Source organism: Moschus berezovskii, chromosome 3, assembly GCF_049115385.1.
Source record: "Moschus berezovskii isolate FMDL1 chromosome 3, NW_MosBer_1.0, whole genome shotgun sequence".
Classification (NCBI taxonomy): Eukaryota; Metazoa; Chordata; class Mammalia; order Artiodactyla; family Moschidae; genus Moschus; species Moschus berezovskii.
In genome coordinates this window covers 96,507,773-96,518,295 of record NC_142462.1, presented here as the reverse complement: position 1 = coordinate 96,518,295, position 10,523 = coordinate 96,507,773, and the positions used below count along the sequence as shown (strand labels likewise).

The 10,523-nt window shown below is 51.6% G+C and overlaps 1 protein-coding gene across 2 annotated transcripts; it reads left to right on the top strand.

Annotated features, from left to right (window-relative positions):
• Positions 1 to 7,481: 7,481 nt before the first annotated feature.
• Positions 7,482 to 9,775, top strand: FEZF1 (FEZ family zinc finger 1). 2 transcript variants are annotated; one of them, XM_088832448.1, is made up of 5 exons: positions 7,482 to 7,910; positions 8,061 to 8,282; positions 8,461 to 8,595; positions 8,849 to 8,981; positions 9,414 to 9,775. In XM_088832448.1, exons 1-5 carry the CDS (start codon positions 7,482 to 7,484, stop codon positions 9,773 to 9,775), a joined length of 1,281 nt encoding a protein of 426 aa, XP_088688574.1. The 2 variants fall into 2 exon arrangements, with proteins under 2 accessions (XP_088688574.1, XP_055276238.1); XM_055420263.2 differs by having other exon boundaries at positions 7,482 to 8,282.
• Positions 9,776 to 10,523: the final 748 nt, after the last annotated feature.

Here is a 10,523-nt window from a genome sequence, read left to right as displayed (position 1 = left end):
TCGTGGGGTTTCCGGCACCCTTTTCCTCTGTGAGACCGAGGGGAAACTCTGAGGGCAGCAACCCCACTATTCGTGAAATTCAAAGGCTCAACTGAACTTAAGAGACGGTGAGAAGAGAAAAGAAAAAATGACTTCCAAATGACTTCAAACTAAGAAGGCAATGATTTAACCTAACATGGTAAAACTTGTCAGATTCCTTAATGACGGATGGATCAAGCCTCATCTTGGGATCTTCCCAGCGTGGGTGTTACAGCTCAACTCTTGGAAAAGGGTCAACAGCTGTGGGATCTGGTCTGAGAGAGGCCTTAGGGAGGGAGGTGGCGGGGATCGCATGAGAGCGTCCGCCCCCACTGAGAAAAGGGGGGCCGGCCAGTGGCTGAGAGATTCCTCAGCTTCTGGACTGGGGAAGCCACCTGCAGGGGGCCGCGGGGACACTGTGCTCTGTGGACAGCCGTCCCATCTCCTCCTTTGAAGAGAGGATAAAAAAGGAGGGACTTGACAGGGAGAGTTCAGGACCCGGAATAAAAGGACAAATTGGAGGGTGGGGGCAAGAGAGGAAGGCAGAAGGAAATTGTCTTAAAACAGGAGAATCTAGTTGGAAAATTCCCTCGCATTCCCAAGGACCGTCAGAAGACAGGAACTAATTCTAAGCTCAAGCAAAAGGGCCCGAAGGGATTCTTCGTGGGGGCGGGCAGGGGGGCTACAAAAATACAGTACAGGACAATGGACTGAAGAGTTTTGGGGGAAGAACTCAGAGGTACCCCCGCCCCACCGTCCCCATATAAAATTGGCTTAACAAAGTGTTCTCCGGGAAACTCAAAATGATGGGCAAAACTAATGAAAAGATGTTCTAGTTTCTTCTTGGGCGTGTCACCGCGTCGCGCCTGTTTTCTTTCACCTGACAACTAGATTCAATGACCCTTCAGTTACACTCTGAGTCGTCAAAGCCAGTCTATTAGCAAATGTACTGTTCAAAAACTTTACAAACACGATTTCTCTGCCATCTGTTAACGTGGTCTTTAAACCCGATCCAGCACCCCCTCCCCCTCCCGAAACCCTTTGGAGGTTTTGGAGACCCCTCCTCTTCTCGCAGCCTTGGGGGCCGGAGGGAGGGCAGCCGCTGCAGTATCTTCTGGGGTGCGCGGGGAGAGGCAGGAGAGTGATGGCGCCCGGGAGGGGCCGCGGGGCCCCCGGGGCTGGTGGCGATCCCCAGGGCCGGAGGTCAGAGGGATCAGGTCGGCGATCGCGCGGCGCAGGCTGACCCGGCACCCGGGAGGCCGAGCCGGGGCCGCGGAGTCGGCTGGACTGGCATCGGCACCGTGCGGCGGGCAGGGAGGGAGGGTCGAGCGGTCGGAGCGGCGCCCCGGCTCCCGGCCCCCTCCCGGAGGCCGGAGCCACCGCCCCCAGGCGTCTCCGAGGCCACCGCGCGGAGCCCTTCGCCCTCGGTCTCGCTAACCTCATTTGAACTGTTTGGGACTCCTGAGCAAGAGCCAATGAGTGGAGAGTGCGGCCGGGGAGAGTGGGTCAGCTTTTGTGTTTCACTTCGGGCTTTTATCACCTGGCTCAGCTCCGGCCTGTATATCGGGAGTGAGGCCGGCGCCCGAGCTCCCACGCCCGCACCGGGAGGCAGTCCCCTTCGGAGGCCGGGGCTGGGGGCGCCAAGGCAGCCCCAAGGCGGTGATGGAGGCCCAGGCACCCGAGCGCTGAAGGTCGGCGCGGGGCGCTCGGACGGCCGGGGTCCGGGGAGGTAACTGAATTTATAAACGACTCTCAGAGATTTCTTTCTCTCCCAAAGATTTTGATTTATCTCGATTGCTTCTCCGGTTTTCTAAGCTCGTTTATTGCTCTATGTTTATTTAAATGGTGACTGTCGACTTTTACTTCGTGAGAGATAAGGAAGAAACTTGGAAAATAAAACTGCTCTAAACCTCGTGCGTAATATCAAGGAAAGGTTCGCGTTGTGTGTTATATACAGTTTTTATTTTGACCAAAAAGCACCTTCAAAAAAATATCCCGACTGCGGCAAAACGCCAAGCGACCAATAACCATGCTATCAGTGTAGGACAAGAGAACCTACTTGAAGTATCCTTCTTCTCATTGTTCACTTGCCGGGTTTCAGTAACATCGTTGTAAATTACCAGCAAAACTTTGCTGTTTTGTTGTTGTTGTTGTTGCTTAACTTCTAGGCAGCTCCTCGAATATGTTGGAGAAATTGGGTTGCTTGTTTATAAACTTCGTGTTCCATCAAGTCCAACCCTGAATTGCAGCCTGGTAGTCTGGAGGGAAAACACCTCACAGGCCTGTGGGAACGGGTGAGAAAAAGCCCAGCGTTAGTGGAAGGGCAGAAACAAACCCAGGGCAGGTGTCCTGCCAGCTCATTACCAGCTCTCACCTTTGGGGCTCTTCATTTACTCTGACAAACTGACCTAATATGCAAATGCTGTTCTGAGAGGAATAATTTCATTTGGTTTAAGGGAAACCCTAATATGAAAAAAAGAGTAACAGCAAAGACCTTAGGGATAAACAAGCCATATCCCCTCCCCTCCTCCCTCAGAAGAAAGGAGGGGTCTTCCAGTTAACTAACCTCCTATACTCATAACCTGTGATACTTACTGCCTTTCTATATGAATGCTATATGAATTATCAAGAATTCCTTATTTGCTACCAAACTAACCAAAAGCAAAAGTAGAAGCCTTAAATCTGAACTCTTGGCCCGTGTATTTGTTAATGTCCTGGAAAGTTAGTTCTCACAGTATATTCCAGAACTAATCAGAGGAACACAACAGACTCTTTCCTTGAACTCTGCAGACCCTTCCTATTTGAGTCCTATTCCGTCACCCGCCTCCACACACAAGAAATAACAAAAGACCAGTCAGAGATAAAGACAGCAAAACTGTAGGAGAATTTATGAATGTTTTTCCTCCTCTAGAAAGAAGTACATTACCCTTGGTACTATTGATTAAATAGGAAAAAAGTGGGGATGAATCTAAATGCCTGGGAAAGTGTAAGGGGTCATCATCTTAATCTCTTCTCTCTTTTTTAGCTTTCAGTAACAAATAAGAAGCAAAAAGAAAGCTGGATAGTTGCTTTTGATGAAGAGGTGGGGGTGGTAGATGTTGGAAAGCCCTGAAAACCTTAAAAATGTGACTGGGGATGAAATCGTGCACTTGGTAGGAGGATGAATACATTATAATATTTCCCAGTCTACATTTTAGCTTTTAAATATTCAGCAGTATTTTATGACATCAAAGAAGAGGTTAAAAACTGTGGATTATTTGGTAACTGATGGCTCTATTGTATTGTCTTCTATTGCAGATTGCACTAATCATGACCCGTAATGGCATTTCCCTGTGACAGGTATGTAAATGAAAAGCCTGTGAAAATTATGCAAGTTCTTGAAAAATATCAAGAACACAGGTTAGGAAGCGTTGAGATGAAAATCAGATTCCCTAGAAAAAAGAAGAGAACTTTAAATTACTTTTACAAAACAGAACTTCTTTCTTCTTTTCTCAGAAAGTCTTATGTTAGACTTTGTTATCTGGTTTTTTCCTACCAAAGGTTTTTCTGCTTCCCTTACACAGCTCATGCAAGATAAACCACCCATATGAAATTCACCTTCCATGAGGATTTAAAGTAGTAGGGCAAATGAATACTGCCTTTCTGTGGCTGGGAAGGGGACAGATACTTAACCATCAGTTCTAGTGAGCAAAGGGGGATTATAGGATTTTCCAAGGAAATCCAAAGAAACCAAGATTCTATTTTGCCATTAAGAAAACAAACAGGTCTCCTTTGCATTCTTTTAACAAACAATTTTAAAGTGTTGAACTGTTTTAGAAGCCTCTAAATTTGTCAGATAAGCTCTGCTTTCATTGGTGGTGTTTTTGTTGTTGTTATTTTCCAAATGTGCTTGGAAAAAACCCAAAGTACTGGATTCAGTTCGGTTCAGTTAGATTTGTTAATAAAATGGAAGAATTTGCTGAATGTTGTGCATTTTGTTTCAGAGAGCCCTAACTTAATAGAGATTTTTAAAAATTAACATATAGGTTAGTTTTTTTAATGGAAAATATTCAAGGAGTGTTAGAATCACAAGACCTGGATTTATAAAGTACCTCCTCAGTCTTTAGGGTAAGGAAGATCCAGTCTAGTAAAGGACGGGTATAATTGCTGCTGCTGCTGCTAAGTCACTTCAGTCATGTTCGACTCTGTGTGACCCCATGGACGGCGGCCCACCAGGCTCCCCGGTCCCTGGGATTCTCCAGGCAAGAATACTGGAGTGGGTTGCCATTTACTTTGCGATATTTGTGTTACTCAAATGACACTATACTTTCAGACAACACTTGTCAAAAAGGCAAATCCGCAAGAGACCAGTGAAAAGCAAACCATTGAAATAGTAACCCTACCAAACACATATACTTTAGCCAATAATTTTCCTTTATAGTTCAGTGTCCGATGAAGGAAAAATTTGCCGGGGTCAAATCAAGGCTCTTTGCCGTTAGGAAGGAGGGAGTGGGGGAGGGGGAAAAGAGGGAGGGACACGCGACAAACCTAAAACAAACTGGTGGCATTCAGGCAAGGAGACAGGTAACGTTCCGGAAGCAGGCGAGTTGTACATGTCACCTAAGCGCTCCAAAGCTTTCGAGTCGGGCAGTTTCGTACTTCTTTGCTTTTTCCTTTAAACCTGGCACTGCAACGGAGGAGTGCAGCAGGAGGGGGATTTTTCGACGTTGAGAAGCGGCAGGTAGGAAAGGAAACCTGATCCGCCCCCAAAAGGCAGCAATTAAAGTCTTAACCGCGATCCATCTGTCGTGGGACCCCCACCCCCACTTTCCCTTAGCAAAGCCATCCGGCGCTCTTTGTCTGAGCAGGGGAGAAGACACAGGTTCGGCGGCCCCAACAGCAAACGGAAAGACAGTTTCCAGCCTGGGCACACTCTGGCTGACTGCGCTTGGGCCGAGGACCGCTCCGAAGTGCCCCCGGGGGCGTGGTGCCTCTTCCGACCGCGGCCCGCGCTCTGCGCTCGCCCCATTCTGCACTTCTCTACCGGGGCAACTGTCCTCTCAGCCCGGCGCCACCTCGAGACCTGAAACCGGGCACTTGCAGGCCTAGTGGCTAAGGCCGGCCGCATCTGGACCTTCCCCCAACCTGGCCCTTCGGCTACCTTCAACTTCCAATAGAACTCACGCCTCCTCCCCCATTTCCTTAGCAATTGGGTTTCCCCCACCCCACCCCCACCCCCATCCATCCAGCTGCTCTGTTTCGCAGTTGGGCATCTTGCCGGCTCTCCCAGCCCAGACTCTCGGTTTCCACTCTCCTTGGCCCGCCGGGCAGAGGTGGGATAGATGCCCCCCAGAAAAGACAGAGGGAGTGGCCCCTAGCTTCTCCTGGGCAATGGGGTAGGAAAAGGGGACTATTTTGGAGTATATGGAGGTCAATTTCCTCCGCTTGGGGTCCAACTTTGCATTCGGTTTGTAATTGACCAGCGACTCAACAGTTCCAGGGTTTCTAGTCGGCTCGCATCCAGCTTCCCACCGGCGACTCTTTCCATCGCTCCTGCTGGAAGAGGACGCCCACACCCTCTTGGCCCGATGTCTGGCACCCGCCACCACCCGCTCTACACGCACCCATTCGGGGTAACTCACCAGGTAGATGGCACCCTGGGTTGCTGCGGGTGGCCACTCGCAAGGGCTTGCAGGCCGCGAGACCCGGGAGCTGGCGTCTCTGCGCTGTTCCTCTGCCTCTCGGCGCCGGCTCCCTCCTCCCGGCGCGGGCTCCCAGCTCCCACGTCCTCCAGTGCAGCTGCTAGTGCATGCCCGGCACTAACACATCTGGCCTCAAGGCTAAGCTCTGCACGATCGCAGGCTGGCCATGGGGAGCGATCAGGACCGTGCGCACCGCTGCGCCTGGAACGCTCCTGGCCGCGGCCGCCTGAGCGGTGAGAACCCGCGCTGCCGGAGTCGCTGGCCCGGGAGTCTTCCGGGAACACTCCTTACGCTCTGCAACAACTCCCGGGGATTTTTGGCCCAGACGCCACACCCAGAGGGCGCTTGGAAGAGGGGCGTTGCAGGACATAGTCTCCGAGCGCTCTCTCCGAGGCGGAAGCGCGGCTAAGCCCACTCCCGGAGCGCAGGCAGGTCGCAGTGCTCATCGCCCGCTTTTGCCCCCCTGCACACTCACCCTGGCTGTCGCCCGCGCTTCTTTGGGGAGGCGTGCGGACACCAGCAATCAGAAGATTGGAGGAGGGAATCAATAAGATTACTTCCCTTCTCTGCCCAACAGTTATTTAAAATGCTCCGTGAGAGCTCTAGCTGAGCGCAGGTACTTAAAGAAAGACTCGTTCCGGGAGAGCGCGCGCGTATATTTGTGTGTGTGTGTTGGGGGCGGGGGTGGGCTCGGTCCTACTGGAGGTTTCTTTTGATGCGACTCCCGCTTATTCCCTGCAACTCCTCCTTAACTTTTTGGATGGTGTGTGTCTTTCCCAAGCTTTTGTCGTGACATCGCACTTACAAAACCACAAACACAAAACAAGCCTCCGATAGGCCTTTAATTCTCAGAGGCATTTAGGGAGGCCAGTTACCTGCTGGCGTCTTCCAAATCGTCCAGAGTCGGTTCGGGCCGCGGAGACTTCGGGATTCCAGGAGCGCTCGGTCCCGGGCCCCAGAGGATGAGAGAGACTGCGGAGGAGGAGGCGCGGCACCCACCCGGGCCAACACCGGTCCGGAGAAACCACGCGGGGAAGGCTAGGATTTCGCTGCCGGAGGCTTCCTGGCCGTGGCTTTCTAGAGCCTGGCGTTTGATAAATATAGCCTGGCGTTTGCCCCTGAATTAGAGTCTGTTTCCTTATTTAGCCCTTGCACAATGATTTTAGATGATGTCATTTAGAGCTAAACGAGAAAATTGATCTCAGATTTGCTTGGCCTCTAAAGCCTGGTTAAGCAGATTGAGAATTAAAAAGACAGAGGAAAAAGCAAAGGGGGGGGGGCGGGTGGAGGAGACCGAAGTGTGCGCTGTAGAGTGTGTGCGCGCAGGGGAGGGCCCGCCGCGCGGAGGAGAGCGCCCCCGCCTCTTCTGGGCGGGGGAACCTCACTCACCAATGAAAAGTAGTCACTGACCGCCGAGGGGGAAAAAAAAGTTTTCCTGTTGACTGTTGGAAGCGAATTGAGCAATTATCTAGTTTACCTTCTCCTCTTGGAAGTTAACGATTGGCGAGATCTTGGCTGCGTTATTGACACAACACTTTCTATTGATAGAAATAAGTAGTGATTGTCCCCGAGTCATTGGTGCGCCAAGAACTCTGCGATGGGCTGGCAGGAGTCCATTGGGCTGGGCAGGCAGGTTCGGCTGGTGATGCCGGGGAGGAGGAGGAAGAGGCTGCTGGTGGTGACGGTGCCCGTCCCCCTCTCCGCAGGTCTGTGACAAGCAGGGGACAAGGCAACGACGGCGCAACCCGGCCCCGGCTGACGACGGACGCTGGCGACTCCGACATGGACAGTAGCTGCCACAACGAGACTGCCAAAATGTTAGCAACTGCTCCGGCCCGGGGCAACGTGATGAACACCTCCAAACCCTTGGCTTTCTCCATCGAAAGAATCATGGCACGCACCCCCGAGCCCAAAGCCCTGCCCGTCCCCCACTTCCTGCAGGGAGCCGTGCCCAAAGGGGACCCCAAGCACTCGCTGCATCTTAACTCGTCGATCCCCTGCATGATCCCCTTTGTGCCTGTGGCGTACGACACGAACCCCAAGGCGGGGATGACGGGCTCGGAGCCCCGCAAGGCGAGTCTGGAAGCTCCGGGGGCCCCGGCCTCAGCACCCGCGGCGCCCGCGTTCAGCTGCAGCGACCTGCTCAACTGCGCGCTGAGTCTCAAGAGTGACCTGGCCCGCGACGCGCTGCCGCTGCAGCAGTACAAGCTGGTAAGGCCGCGGGTGGTCAACCATTCCTCCTTCCACGCCATGGGCGCCCTGTGCTACCTGAACCGAGGTGACGGCCCTTGCCACCCGGCAGCCAGCGTCAACATCCACCCGGTGGCCTCCTACTTCCTCAGTTCCCCTTTGCACCCGCAGCCAAAAACGTATTTAGCCGAAAGGAATAAACTGGTGGTCCCGGCGGTGGAGAAGTACCCCTCGGGAGTAGCTTTCAAAGACTTGTCTCAGGCTCAGCTGCAGCACTACATGAAAGAAAGCGCCCAGCTTCTGTCGGAAAAAATAGCATTCAAAACCTCTGACTTCAGCCGAGGATCTCCTAACACCAAGCCCAAAGTTTTCACTTGCGAAGTGTGTGGAAAGGCAAGTACTGGGGGGGAGGTGGGGTGTAAGTCTCCCTTCCTTCCTACCTTCTAAATTTATTTTGTAATTATTTGTATACACTTGTCAGAATGTTATCACCTCCTTCCCTTTCCTCTACCCCGGGGTGATCTCCAAGGGCTGTTTGGGCTAACCTGTTGTGCTTGTGTTTAATTTTAAGGTCTTTAACGCGCACTATAACTTAACCCGTCACATGCCGGTGCACACGGGAGCCAGACCCTTCGTTTGCAAAGTGTGTGGAAAGGGCTTCCGGCAAGCCAGCACCCTGTGCAGACACAAGATCATTCACACCCAGGTGTGTTCGACTGTGTCAGTTTCACCTGGTTTGTTTCCGAACGGTTTTTTGTTTTAATGACCGATAAACTCTTACTCCCTACAGTTAAGGTTTGTTTGAAATGTGCCGGCTGGAGGAGGGGGAAATGCTGGTATTGTTTGCCTTTGTTCTGCTTAAAAGCATGAGGGAGAGCATGACAGTGTTTTGAATTTTTCAGACTCCACTCAGTAACAAAGTACCTTCGCTTCTCTGCTTGTTTCTTCTTTCCGCTTAGGAAAAACCCCATAAATGCAACCAGTGTGGCAAAGCGTTTAATAGAAGTTCTACTTTAAACACGCATACCCGAATACACGCAGGCTACAAACCGTTTGTGTGTGAATTCTGTGGCAAAGGATTTCATCAAAAAGGTATGGAACCCTGGAGGCGTTGTCTTTCGCGGGAGTCTTACCGAAAGCCCTCAGTTTGGGGGGCTGTTTTAGAAGATGTGTTTTAAGTGTACCTAGTTACCAGCCCGTGCGTTGCCTTTCCAACCTCCTGCCCGTAAGTGGGATTAGACAAAGGCATGGCTGGTACACAGAGGGGCTATTTCTTTTTAACCTCTTGTTCTCGTTTTATAGAATTGGATTAATAACTATTGTATTGAAATGTGGCGGGAACGACCTCATTGTCGATATTTAAAAATAACTTCGGGGAGCCGAGTGCAGGTGGGCATCTAAGTCCTGCCCGGGTCTGTCGGATCTGTGGCTCCTCTTCTCCCGCCTCCTAGTCCTTCCATCGTCTGCTCCTCCCTTTTCAAGCTCTCTTTTCAGGTCCACGTCCCTGTCGTTTGTCTGTTGCAGGCAATTACAAAAACCACAAGCTGACCCACAGCGGGGAGAAGCAGTTCAAGTGCAATATTTGCAACAAGGCTTTCCACCAGGTTTACAATCTCACGTTCCACATGCACACCCACAACGACAAGAAGCCCTTCACCTGCCCCACGTGCGGCAAGGGCTTCTGCCGGAACTTTGACCTCAAGAAGCACGTCCGGAAGCTACACGACAGCGGCCTGGGGCTGCCGCGCCCGTCGGCTGGGGAGCCAGGTGCCGACCCGTCGCCCCCTCTCCAGCCGCCGCCGCCGCCCGCAACGCTGCCGCCTCTGCCGCCGCCGCTGCCGCCCCCGGGGCCCCTGCAGCCTGGGCTCCATCCGGGCCACCAGTGATCAAGGCCAAAGTCTCTTCCCCGCCCCAGCCGGGGTCCCCACTCCCGAAGCAGCTGGCGGAATAGAGCTGGACCTCTCTACCCAAACTCGTCTGTAGAACCCAGGGCATGTTGGGCCCCACGCGTTAGCGCCAACCAGAAGCTTCTGAATCCCCCGCTCTTTTCGCCTCTTGCATGCACCTGCTCCATGGTTTCGTGTATTAACAATTATGAGAAAACTTGGGGGTTTGTTTGTGTTCTGATCTTTTAATTTGGAAAGACTTTCATCTAGGGTGGAGAGATGGTGTTTCTTTTGTTTTTTAAAACAAATTTTCTGCTGTATTTATTGAGATCTGTATTATCCTACGCGGGGATGCTGCAACCGTTTTAATTTTATTATTGTATATATTCCCATTGTGTTGAAACTGCAATCTCGAGATGCCTGCCGATTGTTTATTACCATTTTCTCTTTCCCTGAGATCAAAAACAAACTCTGTGTGTATGTTATATATACACGCATAGATGTGTGTGTCTGTTAAGACACATGCCACATTCATGAGAGCACATGCACATATCACACATACACGTTAGATAAGGGTGGTTCATTATGGATGAATTTGAAGTTGAAATTTTGGTTTTGATTCTTGCACGTGAAAACTGATTCATTGACTGTTGGAAATAAATCCTTGGAACATGCTTATTTAATCAACAACCTTCAGGGCTCTGTTCCTGTTTTTCAGCTAGAGATCACTGATTCTGACCCCCTCAGC

Coding starts and splice junctions, on each gene's coding strand:
- FEZF1 (XM_055420263.2), top strand. CDS start 7,482: ATGGACAGTAGCTGCCACAACGAGACTGCCAAAATGTTAGCAACTGCT. Junction 8,596..8,848: donor ACAAGATCATTCACACCCAG/GTGTGTTCGACT, acceptor CTTTCCGCTTAG/GAAAAACCCCATAAATGCAA. Junction 8,982..9,413: donor CAAAGGATTTCATCAAAAAG/GTATGGAACCCT, acceptor TGTCTGTTGCAG/GCAATTACAAAAACCACAAG.